The sequence below is a fragment of the Sciurus vulgaris genome, assembly GCF_902686455.1.
Source record: "Sciurus vulgaris genome assembly, chromosome: 1".
Classification (NCBI taxonomy): Eukaryota; Metazoa; Chordata; class Mammalia; order Rodentia; family Sciuridae; genus Sciurus; species Sciurus vulgaris.
The window spans coordinates 20,221,629-20,242,463 of record NC_136461.1 but is presented as its reverse complement, the minus strand read 5'-3'; the positions used below and the strand labels follow the sequence as shown (position 1 = coordinate 20,242,463).

Below are 20,835 nucleotides of genomic sequence, written 5' to 3'. Positions count from 1 at the left end.
GTTTTCCTTTGGACCCTTCTCTTTATTTCAATTTGAAATTCTTGTTTATTCTGGGCTGGGAATCCTGGCAGGGGCCAGAGTGGACTAGGACTCCAAGGTTCCCCAAGATGAGCCTCTAATTTGGTCTCTTGCTTCCAGCTTCTTGGTAGAAGGAAAATAAGGTCATTTAATCCTAAACTCCCTAGGCACTTGGGTTGGATCTCTCATCACTTTTCACATTCTACCTTGTATTGTAATTTTCGGTGTTTATGACTTATCTTACCTTTTAATTATAAGCTCCTGGAGGGCAGAGTGCACAGTTTTATATCTTTTTCTCCTATTCTATGCTGTCACCTAGCCCAATGTCCTGCCAGTGGTATCCCTGTGGTCACTGAATCCTCCAGTGGAACCCTGCTTAGAAGCAAAAGGCCCTGGGTTCCATTCCCAGCAACACACGCGCACACACACAATTACTCTATGATGTTAAATGTCCCGATCAAAAAGCTTCACTGGTATCTATCTCATCAGCTACAGAATAAAGATCACCCCCCTAGACTGATATCAAGGTCTGTTAAGATATGTCTCACCTTACTTTTTCAGTATTCTCACCTGCCACACCCTCGCTCTTTGTTTGGCCTTCAAACCTTTCTTTAAGTACCCCTCTTTTCAAATCTCTGTCCATTGAAAGTGTATCAGGCATTCAATGCCTTCATTCCTGTTTGTGGCCTGAAGGAAGCCTTTGTTCAAATGCCATTTCCTTGCTTCTTCAGCTCAGCTGAAAATAATCCACCCACTCCTCAACACCTTTCTGCAGCTTTTTTTTTTTTTTTTTTTTTTTTTTTTTTTTTTTTTTTGGTGGTGGTGTTGGTGCTGGGGATCAAACCCAGGAAGCACTTCACCACTGAACTTGATCCCCAGGCCATTTTTTTTCTAACTTTTCATACTACAAGTCTCCAAACTTGACTCTGCTTTGCTTCATTATCATGTCTAAATGCCTTGCCCCTTTCTTCCAACAATGGAATATCACTGACCATTTATATAAAGTGAGGGAATGTCAGCTCAGAAAGGTAAAATTGCTTGTTAAGATCACACAGTATCAACTTTTGACTGTACCTGGCTGTATTAGAGTTCCTTTAAGGTATTTAATTAAGGTACTAATTGTCTCTGTATCCTTCACTAGCATATAGTGAGTCTTCAGTTTTGTTTTTGGTACTGTGGATTGAACCCAGGGCTGCTATACCATTGAGCTACATGCCCAGCCCTTTTTGTTTTTTATTTTGAGACGGGGTCTCACTAAATTGTCAGACTGGACTCAAACTTGCAATCCTCCTGCTTGGCCTCCTGAGTTGCTAGGATCATAGATGTGCCAGACGGTGGTGCTAGGGATCCAACCAGGGCCTCTTGAAAGCAAGAAAGCATTCTACCATTGGGCTATTATCTCCTGTACCGCCAGGAAATATTTCTTAATATATGTGAGTTACTCATCTCTTAAGAATAATCCTTTAGAGCCGGGCACGGTGGTGCACACCTGTAATCCCAGCAGCTAGGGAGACTGAGGCAGGAGGCTCTCCAGTTCAAAGCCAGCCTCAGCAAAAGCAAGGCAGTAAGCAACTCAAATTCCTGGTTCCCTTCCTTCCATAGAAGAATAATCCTTTAGAATCTGCAGGGAAATGACTGAACATTTTACATTCAAAGTCAGTGATTTTGCAAAAAGGAAAAGCAACAGGTACTGATATTCTAAAGTGGGTGAAGTTTTGTGACCTAGTCACCAAAGAAGGAAAGAGGAAGAAGCACAAGCACTAATTTTACTGAGCTTCAGTAAAAGTCTAGGATACATTCATTGTTCCATGTAATGTCACCAATTACTTCCTGAGGTAGGAATTATGTCCCCATTTGACAGATGAGAAAACTAGCTCAAGAGGTATGTTGGCTAAGGTCAGCTCGTTTAATAATGTTGAGTAGGTATTCAAACTCAGGATGACTCTATAGTAGAAACTCTACCACGCCAGGGATGACAGAAGATTCTGAATATGTAAGAAGCAGGCTGGCACATGTAATTGATGCATAAAGCAGATATATTAATTGGGAGTGAGAAACATAACAGTAAAGTGGCCTATAATTGATGGGCCAGCACATCCTCTTTTCCAGAGTCTCCATGAGAAGCAAAGTTATCAACTGAAGATGGCCAGGGTAGCTGGAATTTGAGCAAAAAGAACCAGTGAAAAGATGAATCATTGAATCTGTTCTACTCAGAGCAAACCTGCTCCTTCCTGCCCTCTTTTCTTCAGTAAATATTTATTGACCATCTAGTGTGTACCAGGTGCTGTGCTGGGCTCTGGAAATCCAGCAGTGAATCTACCAGTTCACTGGGGCATGGATGGGGGTTGGTGATACTAGCAGGGGCACATTCCTCCCCTCCCCCCATGCCTTATATTTTTGGTTCAGTCAAGATCTCCTCCTCCTGTTGCCATACTCGCTTGACTCTTGCATCAGCTGTGTTGAGGCCACTGATTGGCCAAAGCTATTTTTATTCCTCAATCACATTTCAGTCCTGAAGACTCATCTAGATTAGATTTGAAATATTTTTGAGATTTCTCTAGCTTCAGATCCTCTCTCAGATCATGAACCTAATGGGATTCTCATCTGTTCTGTATTTAGTCTTCCTAAATTAATTTTCTCTCTCAATTCTGGCATTACTTTATTATAATGACCTTGTACTGTGACCACTCCAGGGGTTGTGATTTATCACCCCAGATGTCATTTTCTGAGCCCCTTTTATTTTCTTCCTTCCCCAGCTCCCAATCTCAGAACACAATTTCTGCACGGGGGCTGGGGGAGTTTCAGAAAAAGAAGCCCTATTCCAATGGGTTTGATAAAGCCAAAGGGGACACACCTGCCAAAGCTTATTCAAACAGTTATTCAATTACTCATTAAGCAGGCACTGTGTGAGGTTGCTGAGCGAGGTCCTTCCTGCATGGAGCTGACAGATCTTGAGCTGTCAAGCTGCACAACCAGCATTGAAATTGTCCCTCAGAGTTGCACATTAGGAGGCAAAACAACCACAGACTCTCTGGAACAGAGCCAACCGTCACCTGAGAGCACTTCTCAGGAGTCAAGCAACTCAAGTGTTAGTTTTCGCCCAAACCGTTTTTTTGTTTTTTTTTTTTTTTTTGTTTTTTTCTATTTCAGAATCTGTTTCTTCATCTGTAAAACAAAGGAACAGAAATGAGCTCTAACCATCAGGAGCCACTATGGAGAGAGCTGGTGTTGGGCAATGCATATAACTCGATTTCTTCGATTGCATGTTAAGGCCAGAAACCTTCAAATTTGGAAAAGTTCAATCCTCTTAATAAAGAAAAATGAAAACTAACCCGCGGGATGCTTTTGGGCAATTTGCTGAAGAGCTCGTTTAGTTTTATCGGCGGAGTGAGCCCTCAGCGCCCCCTGCAGGTCGGATCCTGCTATAGCTCAGTCAGAAAAGACTGAAAAAAGGTGGCATGAGGGCTGCCCCAAACCGGTTTCGGTTTATAGGATTGTAAGGTCCCGCGTAACCGTCTCCAGTTCTTGAAAAGAAGCCAGGCAACGGTAAGAAAAGCTCATATGATTGCTTAAGAGTCTCCTGCTGCCAGCAAGGACCCACCCTTTGGTCTCGCTAAGTTGCCTGGGCAGAGCTCGAACTTGCGATCCCCTGCCTCAGCCTTCTGAGCCCTTGGAATTACTACCACCATGCAGGGTTAAGGACCACTCTTCTAAAAGACGACAGCCTGAACCCATTTCCCGTTTTTCTGCTTAGTCCCTCATCCTACAAGCAGGAAGCCTCAGGTCCAGAGGGAAGGAAGAATTTGCCCAGGGTCCTCCAGAAAGCTGTACAGGGCTGGGAATGTAGCTCAGTGGTAGACTACTTGCCGTGCATATGTGAGACCCTCAGTTCAATTCCCAGCACGGCAAAAAGGAAGAAAGAAAAAAAAAAAAAAAAAAAAAAAAAAAAAAAAAAAAAAGGTGTCCGCAGAGTGGACACTAGAGTCTTGAGGTCCAGGGGCATCTGTGCCTTAATAGGCTGCCCCAGGAACCTCGCGTTTCCGGAAAGAACAACTTGTCCCTTGCTCTGTTGTCCCTCCCCTCCCCCCAGCCACCACTCCTAAAAGCTCTAAACATCTCATTCTCAGAGAGCAACCATGAGGCCTGTTCCTGGCTCTGGCTACCATTCTGTCCCACTCCTCCCTACCCCTCAAAAACTTCCGTATCCTGCCCCCACCAAAAGTTGAATCTGAAATCAAGGAATCACAGTCTCAAGTTTCAGTTCTAACCTGTTCTAGCTGTATGCACCTGGGCAAGTCATTTCACCTCTCTGAACCTGCTTCCTATTGTGTCAAACAGGGCAATAAAACGTACAGGGCTGTTGTAAGGATGAGAGCTAAGGCAAACCCCTTAGAAAGGCTTGACTCAGATTTAAGCGCTCAATAAACCGTAGTTATTATTTATAGTGTTATTAAAGTATCTAGTTCGGTGACCATTTAAGATAACTATTAATATTTTAAAGTTTGGAGGGCGGATCCTGGTATTTAGCAGGAGCTGAATAAACTTGTGCCTTTTTTGTTTTGTTTTGTTTTGACTCAAGGACGCCCAGTAGGTTTTCAGTCCTAAAGTATCTTCAGCGAGAGCTGCCGCACTTACTTTTTGCTCAGCAACAGGCTCCCCTGACGTGAACCGCGGCGGCCAATGAGGATGAAGGTGGGATGGGTTTTCTGGCAGCCAATAGCAAAGCGCAGCGACGCGCAGGATAGGCCCGTGCAGGTTTCCAGGCTGCTTACGAAGTGAATCCCTGTTGCAGTTTGAGGGGCCGCAGTGTCTCCAAATTCTCCAGGGTCTGCCTACCTACGGGACTCTGATTGGTACCGACGGTGGCGACTCACCTCTCCCTCCGCCCTTCCAGCCCGATCTCTGCAGGAAGCATCTAAGACTGCTGCCCTTCAATCCAAGACTGTTTTTTACTTACTAAAAAATTTTTTAAAAATATTTTTAACGTATTTTTTAAAATATTTTAAAATATTTTTTGGTTGTCGATAGACCTTTGTTTTATTTATTTATACGTGGTGCTGAGGATCGAAACCAGTCCCTCACGCAAGCTAGGCAAGCGCTTTTCCACTGAGCCACGACCCTAGCCCAAGAGTTTTTTAATTCTTACTTTTTTCTTCTTTTAATAAACATTTGATTTTATCTTTATTTGAAGTAACCTGAAATATTTCCCTTATTTTCTCTGTTTTTAATTTTTCTAAGGCTTTCTGCCCGTAGCTAGTATTTATTGCTGTTCTGCTCTATTGTTGCAAATGTGTACAATTGTCAGTGACCAGAATGCTCATCAAGGATGTATGGTTAGGGTAAGAAATGGATTTGTACACACAAAGAAACAGAAGGTAGCTGTATATAGTTTGAAATAGAAAGTGTGCAGCCTTTAGTGTTAGGTTAAAAGGAAAAAAAGTTGCACAATGATTCATATTGGATGATTCCATTGAGGTATATACGTGGTTACAGAGGAAACAAGTCTGGAAAGGTGCAGTTTGCAGATGTCAGTGGATTATCTTTGGAGCAGAGGGAAATGGAGAAGTTGCAAGACTATATGCTTCTTTATGTTTAAATGATAAGATTATTACTTTTTTTGGGGGGGAGGCAGGTATCGGGTATTGAACTCAGGGGCACTCAACTACTGAGGCACATCCCCAGCCCTATTTTTTTTTTAATTAAAATCTTTTTTATTTTTACAGACTGCATTTTGATTCATTGTACACAGATGGGGTACAACTGTTCATTTCTATGGTTGTACACAATGTAGATTCACACCATTCATGTAATTATACATATACGTAGGGTAATACTGCCTGTTTCATTCTACTATCTTTCCATCCCCCATCTGCTCCCACCCCATTTTCTTCTACATCATCCAAAGTTCCTTCATTTTTCTCTCCCCCCCTCCCCCCCCACCCCCCATTGTTATATATTGTCATGCACTTATCAGAGAAAACATTCGGCCTTTGGTTTTTTGGGGCTTGGCCTGTTTCACTTAGCATGATATTTTCCAGCTCCATCCATTTACCAGCAAATGCCATAATTTTATTCTTCTTTATGGCTGAGTAATATTTCATTGTGTATATATACCACAACTTCTTTATCCATTCGTCAATTGAAGGGCATCTAGGTTGGTTCCACAATTGAGCTATTGTGAATTGAGCTGCTATGAACATTGATGTGGCTGCATCACTGTAGTATGCTGATTTTAAGTCCTTTGAGTATAAGCCGAGGAGGGATAGCTGGGTCAAATGGTGGGTCCATTCCAAGTTTTCTGAGGAATCGCCATACTGCTTTCCTGAGTGGCTGCACCAATTTGCAACTTCCCCAGCAATGTATGAGTGTGCCTTTTCCCCCCACATCCACGCCACCACGCCAACACTTATTATTGCTTTTTTTTTTTTTTTTTTTTTGCGGTCCTGGGGATTGAACCCAGGTCCTTGTGCTTGTGAGGGAAGCACTCTATCAACTGAGCTATCTCCCCAGCCCCTGCTTGTGTTCTTGATAATAGCCATTCTAATTGGAGTTAGATGAAATCTTAGGGTGGTTTTATTTTGCATTTCCCTAATTACCAGGGATGATGACACTTTTTCATATATTTGTTGATCACCTGTATATTTCTGTTGTGAAGTTTCTGCTTATTTCCTTAGCCCATTTATTGATTGGGTTCTTTGTATTTTGGGTGTAAAGTTTTTTTTTTTTTTTAAAGGTTTCTTTTTTTTTATTTTATTGTAAACAAATGGGATACATGTTGTTTCTCTGTACATGAAGTAGAGGCATACCATTCGTGTAATCATAAATTTACATAGAGGTGTAAAGTTTTTTAAGTTCTTTATAAACTTTGGAGATGAGTGCTCTGTCTGAAGTGTGTGGAAAAGATTTTCTCCCACTCTGTAGGCTCTCTTTTCACATTATTGTTTCCTGTGCTGAGAAAAAACTTTAGCTTGAGCCTATCCCATTTATTGATTCTTGCTTTTATTTCTTGTGCTATGGGGGTCTTGTTAAGGAAGTCTGGTCCTAAGCCAACGTGATGGAGATTTGGGCCTATTTTTTCTTCTATTTGGTGAAGGGTCTCAGGTCTAATTCCTAGATCCTTGATCCATTTTGAGTTTAGTTTTGTACAGGGTGAGAGATAGGGGTTTAATTTCATTTTACTGCATGTGAATTTCCAGTTTTGCTAGCACCATTTGTTGAAGAGGCTATCTTTTCTCCAGTGTAAGTTTTTGGCACTTTTGTCTTGTATAAGATTACTGTACTTATGTGGATATGTCTCTGTCTTCTATCCTGTACCATTGGTCTACCTATCTATTTCGGTGCCAGTACCATGCTGTTTTTGTTACTATTGCTCTATGGTAGAGTTTAAGGTCTGGTATAGTGATACCTTCTGCATCACTCTTCCTGCCCAGGATTGCTTTGGCTATTCTGGGTCTTTTGTTCTTCCAGATGAATTTCATGATTGCTTTTTCTGTTTCTATGACAAATGTCATAGGAATTTTAATTGGAATTGCATTAAATCTGTATAGTACCTTTGGAAGTATGACCATTTTGATAATAATTCTGCCTACCCAAGAACATGGAGATCTTTCCATCTTCTAAGGTCTTCAGTTTCTTTCTTCAATGTTTTGTAGTTTTCATTGTAGAGATCTTTCACTTCTTTGGTTAGATTGATTCTATTTTTTAAGACTATTGTGAATGGAGTTGTTTTCCTCATTTCCCTTTCAGATGTTTCATCGCTTATGTTTAAAAATGCTTTAGATTTATGCGTGTTGATTTTATAGCCTGCTATTTTCCCAGCCCTATTTTTTGTATTTTATTTAGCAACAGGGTCTCACTGAGTTGCTTAGCGCCTCGCTTTTGCTGAGGCTGGCTTTGAACTCACAGTCCTCCTGCCTCAGCCTCCCCAGCGGCTGGGATTATAGGCGTGTGTCACTGCACCTGGCCTAAGTTTTTAATTTCAAAAAGAGATCCTTTCTAAGTATGTGGGGGACTTTCAAATTTTTTTTTTAAATATACCTTTGAAATGGTAGATGGACACAATACTTTTATTTTGTTTATTTTTATGTAGCGCTAAGGCTCCAACCCAGTGCCTCACACATGCTAGGTGAGGGCTCTACTTCTGAGCCACAACCCCAGCCCTATCAGATCTTAATTTCACTACCAAGAGAGAACCAGTGTAATCGTGTTTGCTTTTTTTCCCTCTCCTGTTCTTGTTCTGGGGATTGGACTCAGGGGCTGTCTACCACTGAGTTACATCCCCAGACCATTTAATTTTATTTTTAGATAGGGGCTTGATAAATTGCCCAGGCTTGCCTTGAGCTTGTGATCCTTCTGCCTCAGCCTCCAGAATAGCCAGGATTGTAGGCAGGTGCCACTGCATCTGACTCTTAATTTTAATGGTTGTACAATGTTCATGTGTGTCATAATATGTTCATTAATCCCTATTACTGGATATTTAGTTTTTCTTTCTCCCAATTTTGGCATTATTTTACATAAAGATAAAATTCTTATATAAAAATATTGCAATATATCCCTAATTAATTAAATTCTTAGAAGCAAATTCATGAGTTGAATGCTATGCACAAAGATATCCAGAACTCCTGATGCTAATTTAAAAACTTTATTTTTATTTCTATTTCTTTCAGTTGCTGGGAATTTAGCATACAAAGTACCCTATCACTGAGCCATACCCCAATTCTGCTTATCAAACTTTAAAAAGTTTATTTCTGGAGACATAATATAATGTCTCCAGAATTTAATATAAATGCCTCAGATGGGTGCTTGGTGGAGGTGGGGGAGGAGAGTATAGAGCTGAATCATGCTTGATATCTGACAGCCAAGATCAAACAGGCAAGGACACAGAAAGAAATATAAATAGCTCAGATATGCAAAGGCATTTGAAAATACTCTGACCAAGTCACTACTGGGCACAAACCTTTCTTGCTTTCATCATCCAGGTTGAAGTTGGACATGTAATGGGTCGTGATTTGATCTGTTAACATATATTTTTTAGGTTTAAGAAAATTAAATAAGTTGGGCTGGGATTGTGGCTCAGTGGTAGAGCTCTTGCCTAGCATGTGTGAGGCACTGGGTTTGGTTTTCAGCACCACATATAAGTAAAGAAAATAAAGGTCTATCAACAACTAAAAAATATATCTAAAAAATTAAATAAGTTGCTAAGGTTAAAAATTGGAATACTTCATGTAAAATCCCTAACTTAGGATGTCTCTTAGAAAATAGGAACATCTGGCGAGAGAGTCTGAGTTCCACTATCAGTCAGAATTAATAGTTGGGCTTGTCTTCTCCGGTTCTCAGTTCCCATAAAACACAGGGACCACTTAACTCACTCACATTACCTACCTGGCCTCTGTAGGAACCTGAGTTAAAAACCATTAGACAGGGTCAAGATTCCTTAACATGGCATTCAAAGCTTGTGATAGTCTTGTGCTTTCCTTTTCACCTTTACTTTCTTGCACACTATTTTTTATACTGGGGATTGAACCCAGAGGCACTTTTACTGCTAAGTCACATTCCCCAGCCCTTTTTATTTTTCATTTTGAGACAAGGTCTCATTAAGTTGCCAAGACTGGCCTTGAATTTGCAATCCTCCTTGTGAACCACTACGCCTGGCTCTGCTACGCTTCTTTCTTTTTCTTACCTTTCCTTTCCTTTGCCTTTTCTTTCTCTTTTTATTTTTTTCATAGTTCTGGGGATCCAACCATGGCCTGGAACCTGCTGGGCAAGTGCTCTACCACTCAGGTACAACTCCAGCCCCCTACTTTCTTCGGCTCTTGCTCACCCTTGCTGACACACCTTTGCTCAAGGTCAAAGTGTAAGGCCACGGCAGAATGGGGAGTGAACCAGGGTTTCTCATCTCACTATCAAGGCTCTTAACTACCTCATTTGGTAGTTAAAATAAACACTCATTAACTTTTTTCTTTCTTGCTTTTTTTCTCCCTGAAGAAACATGTCTTAACTCCTGGGCTCAAGGAATCCTGCTTCAGTCTCCTGCCCCAGGTAGCTGGAAATATTGACCTGCTCCACTGCACCCTTCTCTAACACTCATTAACTTCAGTTTTCTTTTTTTCTGGATAAGACCAGACCAAAGTCAGCTAGTTTGCATAAAACTAAATGAAATAGAATGTCCAGAAGTAGAAATTTTGCTACTAGTTATACAACCTCACATATAACTCTCACTTTTTTTTTTGTACTGGGATTGAACCCAGGGGCACTTTACCACTGAACTACATTCACAGCCCCTTTTATTTTCTATTTTAAGACAACATCTCAGCTAAGTTGCTGTAGGGTCTTGCCAAGTTTTTGAGACTTGGTTTGAATTTGGGATCCTCCTACCTCAGCCTCCTGAGCCACTGGGATTACAGGCACGTGCCACCACATGTGGCACCATCCTCTTCTTTTTACTTGGTCACTGTTACATCTCTCCCATCACCAGGTCCCTCTGAGCCCAGGTCTGGATACTGTACCTGCCCTGTGTCCTTCCCCAGTATTTCATATTCGTTCCCATTGGAGCACTTCCCACATTATTATTTGATTCCCTGTTTAATCACTTGTCTTTTCCAATAGGTTGTGGATGCTGTAAGGAAAGGAACTATAATTATTTTGTTGTGGTATTCCTAGTGTATACCCAGTGCCTGGAATATAGTAGATGCTTAAAGTAAATTTATTGAATGTAATTTTAAAAAACTGAAAATGAACTCTGTAGGATATGAAACAATACATGCCCAAGAACAGGAGAATGACCCAAGGGTCCTCTGACACTTGGAAAAATGGACAAGCTGAACAGATGCCATCCCTAAAATAGGGCATACTGGTTGGTGAGCAGAGTGTGCACTGAATTTTTGTCTTCCCTGGCCCCTTCATTCTGGGGTCTTACATAGTGAACAAACTGCTCAATGATAAGCAGCTGAACAGTGTTCTCAACTCTGGTTACCTATGGGGAAAACCTGGGGAGCTTTTTGAAAATACTAACACCTAGGCCCCAATCTTGGAGATTTTTTCATGGTACTGGGATTGAATTCAGGGGCACTCTACCACTGAGCTACATCCTCAGCTCTTTTTACTTTATGATTAAACTAATGGAATTGTCGTGGGAAAAAGTTTATCTGTAGAAGAGGATCTTGAGGAGAGGGGGGTAACATGACCGAGGGGGTCCTTTTTTATTTTTATTTTTTTTTAATCCTTTTGAGTACTGGGAAGTGAACTCAGGACACTGAGGCTGGGTCTTGCTCAGCTGCTGAGCCTAGACTTGAACTTGTGTTGCAATCCTCCTGCCTCAGTCTCCCAAACTGCTGGGATTACAGGCATGTGCTCTTTTCTTCTAAAGGAAACTTGGTGAGGTGAGAGATATGGGAATATATGTACGGAAGACATCAGTCTGTTGATCTCAAGATGGTTTATGGTGGTCTGGTCATTCTCAGGACCCTTAGGCTGAAGTGGTCTCCATTATCTGATCAATAGATAATGCCAGAAAGTCCCCTAAATTATAAGTTTCTCAAAATATTGTATTTGGGACTGGGGGTGTAGCTCACTGGTAGAGCTCTTGCCTAGCATGTGCAGGACCCCTGAGTTCAGCTCCCAATACAGGAAAAAAACCAATATCCTACTTAACTGTTTAATCTAGTTATTGGTGGGCTAATTAATAACACAAAAGGTGGGTTTACAGATTTCCCAGAAATTTGGGAGTGACAGATCTGGAAAAAATATGTAGTACTTTAAATTAAAATTGTATTTCCTTGTCCTTCCTTTAAATCTCCTTTCAACCTAATTTTCCTTCTTTGGTCCTATCTTAGAATGGACCTATTTGCCAAAAATATCTTGTGAGATTTAATGGTCAAATAATTGTAAAGTGCTCCAAAAATATAAATTGCTGTACAATTGTTAAATAACTTCATTGTGTAAAATTCCTTAGACTTCTTAAAAAAAAAAAAAAAAAGAATAAGAAAAAGAAAGCACCCCAATGATTCTATCATAGATGATTTAGAAACTGCTTAGAAGAATCTAGTTATGTTGATCACAGAACTACTCTGATCTCTGCCTTTCCTGAATCTGGTCTGTTCAAGTCTTGACACATTCAGTCAAGACAATAGCCCCTATTCTTGCAATAAATTGCTCTTTCTCTCTGTCTTAAGCAGTCAGTGCTGGTTTCTGTTACATGTAAACACAAAGGATTTTCACTAATGAAATAACCAGTGGAGGGCTGGGGTTCTGGCTCAGTGGTTGAGTGCTTGCCTAGCATGTGTGAGGCACTGGGTTTGATCCTCAGCACCACATAAAAATAAACAAAATAAAATAAAGGTGTTGTGTCTATCTATAACTAAAAAGAAAAACTGAAATAACCAGTGTAGGTTTTCCCAGGTTATATTCTGTGGAGTACTATTTGAAATATTAGTATGTTTCATTGAATAATTCTTGACATATTTTCATTTTTTAAATCTTAAAGTGGCATTGATATTAAAAACTAGTATCTAGCCATATCGCCCTGAATGTGCCTGATCTCAGAAGTTAATCAGGGTCCTGGTTAGTATTTAAATGAGAGACTGCCTGGTAATACTGAATGCTATAGGCTTTTAAAAAATAAACATATGTCAGAATACAGTCTATTGTCTTGTATTACCAATTAGAACAAAATAAAAAAAAATGTATAGTGTTATTATTATAGCCATCCCTCAATATTGGGAGATTGGTTCTAGGACCCCTCTCAGATACCAATCCTTGAATGCTCAAGTCTCTTATATAAAATGGTATAGAATTTGTACATAATCTATTCAGTCTTTCCCTGTGTTTATTTATTTATTTTGGTACTGGGAATTGAACACAGGGGTGCTTAAGTACAGAGCCACATTCCCAGCTCTTTTTACTTTGTATTTTGAGACAGGGTCTTGCTAAGTTGCTTAGGGTCTTACTAAATGCTGAGGCTGGCTTTGAACTTGCAATCTCCTGCCTCAACCTCCCAAGCCACTGACATTACATGCATGCACCACTGTGTAGGACTTGAGTTGGTTTGCTTTTTTTCCTACAGTTGGTTGAATTCAGGGATGCAGAACCCATGGATATTGAAGACCAACTATACTTAGTAATCTGCATTTATAAAAATGTTTGCCCAAGCATGGCAGCAGATTCTGAGAAACTGCCTTGTACTACAATGATCCTCAAACATCAATGTATATCAGAATTAAATGGAGGTTTGTTAAAACTGATTGCTGGTTTCCCCTCTCCAGTTTTGGCAGGTTTGGGGTGGGGGGCTGAGAATTTGCATTTATAACAAATTCCCTGGTGGTGGCCATGCTGCTGACTTTTGGATGCATTGCTATAATGTTTTTCCATTTTGCTTGATTCTAAAGAACCACCTGGGGTGCTTCTGCATTCCCAGGTGAATTTTATGACCTGTGCTATGCTGTTTGTGGATATTGGGCCATGTCACACAATTTATTTTAGGTGTTTTTTTAGCTTTATTTATTTATTTTTATGTGGTGCTGAGGATCGAACCCAGGGCCTCAGACATGCAGGCAAGTGCTCTACCACTGAGCCATAGCCCCAGCCCTGTTTTAGGATTTTAACCTATATGTGATATTACTAGATATTTGTATCTTACTTTTATTGCAGCATGAGAAAAATTAAACACAGGTATGTCATAATAAAAAGACCAGCATTATCATTTTCACAAGTTCAGGTATTTCAAAATTAGTCTGCTCCAAAATTACTTATTTACTCTTTTCAACAATTCAAGTTATGTTCATCTTCACTTGAAAGTTCCAACTTCTTTCTTGCTTTGTCCAATTATCAGTAGACTGATTTTTATTTAAAATGTTACAAGAGTAAGTGGTATGTACCTACTGAGGGGAATCATCTCAGGAATTATCGCTCTTAATGAGGTAGTTGTCATTTTTGCCGTTTTTTAGTTTGGTTTCAGGGAATCAAACCTAGGGCCTTGTGCATACTTCACCACTAAAGCATATGACCAACCAAAGCAATTATTGTGCCACAAAAAAACTCATCAATCTATGCTTTGTTTTTGGTCACAAATCTGCAAGATATATAACAGTCTTCCTTTTTAAAAAATTTCTCCATCTTGTAGTGTTGTAAAATTTTTAAATAAGCACAACATGGGAACTTAGGATGTTTTTCTTTTTCCGCTCTGGAGATTGAATTCAGAGCCTTGAGCATGCCAGGCAAGCACTTTTCTCAGCACTACGTCCCAGCCTGTGTGATCATTTCTTGTTCATCTTTGAGGTCATGCTGTTGCTGGCTACTTGAATTAATCTCAGCATTCCCACATCCTGAGTGTCCATAAACCTCCTATCTGCAGTCTATTTCAGTGTTCATCAGCAAGTTGTTTTGAAAATAGCCATCTGCACAAGCTAGGTCAATTGTTTTTCTTTTACCATTTTATCACACAAAATAGCCCAAAAGGTCCTTGTGTACTATGGTCTTAGAATAAGCAACCCATCATAATTCTGGGCAAATGATGCATTGAACTGGTAAACTGAATATGTTTTACTGGTGGCCCAAATGTCATCTCAAGTTTTTTTTGTCTAGATGAGTTACATTACCAATTTTTATATTTTGAGCCTTAAGATCTAATTTTTTTTTTTTTTTTTTTTTTTGGTATCAGGGATTGAACCCAGGGGCACTTAACCAGTGAGCCTCATCCCAACCCTTTTGATATTTATATCCTCATCCCTTTTTATATTTTTTTATTTAGAGACAGGATCTCGTTCAGTTTGGCTTTGAGCTTGTGATCCTCCTACCTCAGCCACCGGAGCTACTGGGATGACAGGCGTGCGCCACCACATGCTCTTATGATCTACTTTGAGGGATGTAACTCAGTCGTAAAGCTGTGCAAGGTCCTGGGTTTGATCTTCAATACCATAAAACAAAAAGGTTTGGACAGGAGTCAAAAAACCTGGACCCAAGTCTCAACTCCAGTGTACGGAGTGACTATAGATAATACTGTATATGAGTTATTGTAGTTGTCTCCATCTGCAAAATTAGAACAAGGATGACTAGTTCATATAAGTCCTTTTAAATCATTTATAAATGCAATATGCTATTATTACTGATGGTGCATCTTTTGAAATAATCATCCCTTTCCATTCTCTTATGTTGCTCCTGACCTTTAAAGCTTCACATTTTCTGTGAGTTCCCTGTTGCAGGAACCAGTCTAATTCATTTTTAGGAGACACATGGAGTCTTTCCCCTTACCATGTGTCGCCTAGATAGAAGAAGGCATAAAACACAATTCATTAATGACAATTTATTATCTATTTGCAGCACACAGCACAAATATTAAGTAAACCAGAATTATGCTTATGTAGAAGTGGACAATGATATGCGCCATTCTGTGGGGAACTGTGTGCGCTTAATCATCATGTTGTAGATATTTAATCTTCTGCTTATGCCGCTCAATTTCTTTCTGCAGACGTTCAACCTCCTTCTTATGATGACTGATCTCATCTTCGTGGTGTTTTTTCAACATTGCCAGTTGTTCTTTAGTCTTCTCTCTGTAAGGACACAGTGGCTTAAGGTGTGATTCCAATCTTTAACCCCAGAGAAATCTCTAAGGATGACCTTCAATACCTAAGCCTAAAAACAGGTGTCCCACTTGGACATGGGGTGCATGTCTGTAATCCCAGTGGCTTGAGAGGCTGAGGCAGGAGGATGGCAAATTTGAAACCAGCCTCAGCAACTTAACAGAGGCTTAAGCATCTTAGCAAGATCCTGTCTCAAAATAAAAAGGGTTGGGGATATATATAGATCAGTATTCCTGGGTTCAATCTCCAGTACAAAAAACGACAAGAAACAACAAAACAACAAAAAACAACAAGAAATACCATAGGAGCCTGGCCGACTATCCTCTTCTACTCATAACCCCCACTAGTCAAATACCCCATCCTAAATGAAGGTATAGTCACCTTAAGGAGGCTCATCAAGATGATTCCATTTTCCTGGTGCTAGTGCCTGAAACTCCACCATTATCAACTATTCCTTTCAAATTCCTCTTTAATGTAGAAAACTCCAGAAAGGTATAACATTAGTTCTTAATGCCTTATCAGAAAAACAACCCAGAGAACTAGAGTCCCTTTTTTTCCTTTTTTTGTGGTACTGGAGATTACATCCAGGATCCGGCCACATGGAAAGGGCAAGTACTCTATCATTAAGCTACATTCCCAGTGCTTTTAAATTATATTTTGAATCAGGGTTGCCCAGATTGTCCTCCAGCTTTCCATCTTTATGCCTCAATCTACCCAGTAGCTGGGATTATAGGTATGGGTCTGTGTGCCCAGGTACAATCCTGTTTTGAAGAAAAAAGGAGAGAGACAAAGAAGTGTGGTTAAGGTATAAATATCCATCTCCTATCCCAATTTGACTAGAGAATACATGGTTCACTGTAAAGGCCAAAAAGAAGGGGTCTCTTACATGCTCAAGAGTTCAGCAGTTCAATTAGGTCTCAAGAAGGAAGAAGACAAACACATTGGTTTGGTCTCATTTAGGCCTGTTTTCCTTATCTATAGAATGTAGAGGTCCAACTAGATCATCGTTAAGGACTGGACCCTGGCTCTCCAGCATGGTGTTATTATGATTATTCTATTATTATGTTTTTCCTGGTGCTAGAAATTGATCCCAGGGGGCACTCTGCCACTAAGCAACATTCCCAGTCCCATGACTTTTTTTTTTTTTTTTTTTAAACTGGGGATTGATCCCACGGGCACTCTACCAATGAGCTACATACCCAGTTCTTTTAATTTTTAATTTTTTTTTTTTTTTTTTTTTTTTTTTTTGTACCAGGGATTGAACCCAGAGGTGCTCAACCACTGAGCCACATTTCCAGTCCTTTTTTTTATTTTTTATTTTGAGACAGGGTCTAAGTTGCTTGGGGCCTTGCTAATTTGCTGAGGCTGGCTTTGAACTTGTGAACCTCCTGCATCACCCTCTCCAGCTGCTGGGATTACAGGCATGTGACCAGTCCAGCTTCATTTTTTATTTTGAGACAGGTCTCCCTAAGTTTCTGAAGTTGGTCTCCAATTTTCTTTTTTTTTTTTTTTAACTGATTTTATTTTTTATGTGGTTGCTGAGAATCCAGCTCATACATGCTAGGCAAGTACTCTCCCACTGAGCCACAACCTTGGTCCCCAATTTTCGATCCTTCTGCTTTAGCCTCCCAAACTGCTGGAATTACAAGGCATGTGCCACGGTGCCCGGCCCCATGATGATTTTTAAGACAAGGCACAGACCTAACAGAAGAAGCAGCAAGATTAATTCCTCGCTGCTTCTCCCCAGTGTGAACAGACGTCAAAGATAACGCAGGGCAGGGAAAGGAAGTCCACTCCTTACTCCTAATCTCCAGCCCAGGGTCTGGCCTGGGTAGAGTAGGGCAAAAGTCTGCAGGAGGGGTGAACAGGTTTTGCTACCAATTCCTAAAACCCACTCAATCCGGCGCAGATGGAGATGCACAAGGTCTAGAAATGGCTGAGAGGCCCTGAAAGGTTCAGAGAATCCACAAGGGCTTGCAAAGGTAAGGCGTTTAGAGGAGGGAGAGGGGGATGAAAAGTGGGTGAAGACCGAGAGTCAGTTCAGAAAGTATGCAAATAATGCAGGCTCTAGCAGGATCTAGACACCGCGCACCACACGGGGTAGGAGGATCACCCAGGTGAGGAGATGGTAAAAGGTAAAAGAGTTAAGCCGTGGGCTGGGATTTCTGGAGGCCCGATCCGACAGAAAAGGCTTGGGCTTGGGGGCCCTGGTGCTATTGCGCAGAGGTCCTGGGAACACGCTACATAAAGGGCAAAGGTCCGGATCTCAAGTGTTGGTGTGTAATGAGTTCGGGGTCCGGGTTTTCTGCTGAGGGATGGGGCCCCCCAACGTAGAGATGAGTGGGGCGACTGAAGGCTTAAGGAGATGGGAAGGCTCTGGGAGATCTACGTTGGACTTGGGACCCGGTGGGCCTCACCGGAAGTATCGTTCCTCTTCAGCCTTCTCTCTCTTTGCGAAGGCCCCACCGGCTTCCCGGATCGAGCCAGCGCCCCTGTCAAGATCCTCCGACTGCGGAGAGAGACCCGGATATTGGTAAAGATGTATAAGGGAAGAGAGGATCCGCCCGCGGGGACGGGGCAGCGGATACTGTCGCAGCGTACCTGGTCCGAGCCAAAGCCCCGGGTTTGCACGGCTCTCATTCCCAGGACGCCGAGCCGCGCCCGAGCCGCCAACGCAGTGCCTGCCATTGTTAGTAGCGCCGCACCTCTCCGGTTACTGGCTTGGCCGCTTCTCTATACGCGCTAAGCTCGAGGATGGCCAAATGGCCAATCTGTTCGGCGAGGGGGTGGGGCTAACATAGGAGTAACGAATCAGGAGAGGGGGGCGGGGCTCCTGGAAGAGGAACAGCGAATCCAGGCAGAGGCCTATTTTTAGCCTCTCACACTGGCTGCGGTGCCAAAGGACTGGAAAACACTGATAGAGCGGGTTGGCGGATAGGAGGGCAAGAGTGACAAAAACCGAAATTTCGGTTCTTGGACCCATCCGAATTAGGCGTGGCATCTACCCTTATCACGCAATTCCAATCCTAGAATCGATATCACTAAAAACTCGTCCACTTCCTGCTGGCATGGATAAAGTGGGGAGCATGAGGATTTGGGACCTATTTCTAGGATGCCGAGATCCAGAACACCGACCTCCAACATACCCCGATTTAATACATATGAAATCACGTTCATCTCTTAGGAGGTTTCAGTGTTTTCCTGATGCATTCACAAGTTTTGTTTCAGTCACAAGTCCCAACTTAAATGTCACCTCAGAAATCTTTCTGGACCTCCTTAGTCATTCTTTCACCAGCGATTCTATCACATCTCCCTATTTTGCACTCTCTCTGCTTCCACATTTAAAATTGTGAAGTCATCAGGGCCTTAATCAAGTAGGTAGTGAATTAATATTTGTGAACTGTATTAATATTCTGTTGAAAGGGCTTGATAACTAACCTTTTGGTTATGTGGTTCAAGAATAGAAAAGAGTATCAATAGGAATCTAAAGAAGGGTTTGCCTTGGCTTTCCTTCCATCTAATAAGCGTGAACAAGACAACAGGAGTCCTTACCTTCATAAAGTTCACAACCTTTGCCTATGTCATTTTCTATCTCTGGGCCCAGTTTCTTTTCCTTTAGAAAAAGAGGAAAATGAGTAGGTCAGGCCATATTATTTCTTTTATTCATTATTGTGAAGATACCTGTTTCCTGTGAAATAGAACTGGTTTTTATTGACCATCTTTTTGTTGGGAAAGCAATAGCCCTGGTTTGTGTGCCTTAAATGGGAGGAAATAGCTGCTGGGCACATTTTCAAATGTATGTTACAGACATCTTAAGAAAACACACACATGCAGAAGGTTGGAAATAATGTGGTGTGTGCGTGTGTGTGGTGGGGTGGTGGTGCTGGGATCAAACCCAGGACCTCACACATGCAAGGCATTCACCCTGTGTCTGTGCCTTTTTTTTTCTTTTTGTGGTGCTGGGGATTGAACCCAGGGCCTTAGTGCATTGCAGGCAAGCACTCTACCAACTGAGCTATATCCCCAGTCCCTGTGCCTTTTTTATTTTTGTTTTGAGACAGGATCTGGCTAAGTATCCTGGGCTGGCCATGAACCTGTGAATCTTCCTGCCTCACTCTCCCCAAATGCCAGGATTACAGGTGTGCTGCACTGCTCCTGGTGGAAATAAAGTCTTGTAAGAACACCATCTAGTTATAATAATTGTGTGTGTTTCTACATGATTTTTGAGTGTCATTCCAGTTCAGAACTTTAGTTTTCAGATACTGCTGACTTTTGATCATCACCTAGGCTGAACATCCAATGCAAGATCTTGCTGAGCTTGTGCAAAAGATTCATCTAGGCACTGGGATGCCATCATAAAAGATAAATAAAGGAAAATAACAACTGTTGGCAAGAATGTGGAGAAATTGGAACCATCATACATTGCTGGTGGGAATGTAAAATGAATCAGTTGCTGTGGAAAGGAGCTTAGTGGTAGCTCAAAAAAATTAAACATAAAATTATCAGGCTGGGGATATGGTTCTGCGGTAGAGTGCTTATCTAGCATGCATGAGGCCCTGGGTTAAATCCCCATCACTACAGAATAACCAACCTAACTTAGACTTATATGACTGAACAATTCCACTTCTAGGTATATACCCACCCACTAAGTGAAAATAAGTACACAGCCTGCTGTGGTGGTGCATGCCTATAATCTCAGCTACTCAGGAAGGTGAGGCAGGAGGATCACACATTAGAGGCTAGCCTGGCCAACTTAGCAAGACTCTGTCTCAAAATCCTCAATATTAGAAAGGGCTGGTTGGGGATGTAGCTCACTAGTAGAACACCTCTGGATTCAATCCCCCAGCATTAAAAAAAAAGTGGAGGAAGAAAGATAAGTGCTCGAATAGTGTACATGCACATTTAAAGCAGCAATGTTTCACAAGAACCAATAGGTGGAAATATCCAAATGTCCATCAACTGGTGAATGAATAAACAAACTTCGGTATAAACATACTATAGTGGCACATAAATGGAATTCTGATGCATACCACACTTTGAATAAACTGAGAATATTATGCTAAATGAAAAGAACAGATACAGAGTAATCACATATTGTATGATTCCATCTATGTGAAATATCCGGAATAGGTAAATTCACCGAGACAGAACATCAGTTGCAGTCAGGAACTGGGGACAAGGGGGAATGGGAAATAATTGCTTAATGAGTACCAAATCTCCTTTTAAGGTGATTATTTCGGAAGTA

At 41.2% G+C, this 20,835-nt stretch overlaps 1 protein-coding gene across 1 annotated transcript; it reads right to left on the bottom strand.

Moving 5' to 3' along the window:
* Positions 1 to 15,298: 15,298 nt before the first annotated feature.
* ATP5IF1 (ATP synthase inhibitory factor subunit 1) lies at positions 15,299 to 18,348 on the bottom strand. Its single transcript, XM_079110286.1, has 3 exons — positions 18,192 to 18,348; positions 18,008 to 18,099; positions 15,299 to 15,560 (listed from the first exon to the last, which is right to left on the bottom strand). Exons 1-3 carry the CDS (start codon positions 18,276 to 18,278, stop codon positions 15,419 to 15,421), a joined length of 321 nt encoding a protein of 106 aa, XP_078966412.1. The 5' UTR covers positions 18,279 to 18,348; the 3' UTR covers positions 15,299 to 15,418.
* Positions 18,349 to 20,835: the final 2,487 nt, after the last annotated feature.

Excerpts from the sequence above, each read along its gene's own strand:
- ATP5IF1 (XM_079110286.1), bottom strand. The coding sequence starts at position 18,278 with ATGGCAGGCACTGCGTTGGCGGCTCGGGCGCGGCTCGGCGTCCTGGGA. Across the intron at positions 18,100-18,191 it reads GGGGCTTTGGCTCGGACCAG|TCGGAGGATCTTGACAGGGG; the intron begins GTACGCTGCGAC and ends CTCTCTCCGCAG. Across the intron at positions 15,561-18,007 it reads GAAGAGGAACGATACTTCCG|AGAGAAGACTAAAGAACAAC; the intron begins GTGAGGCCCACC and ends GTGTCCTTACAG.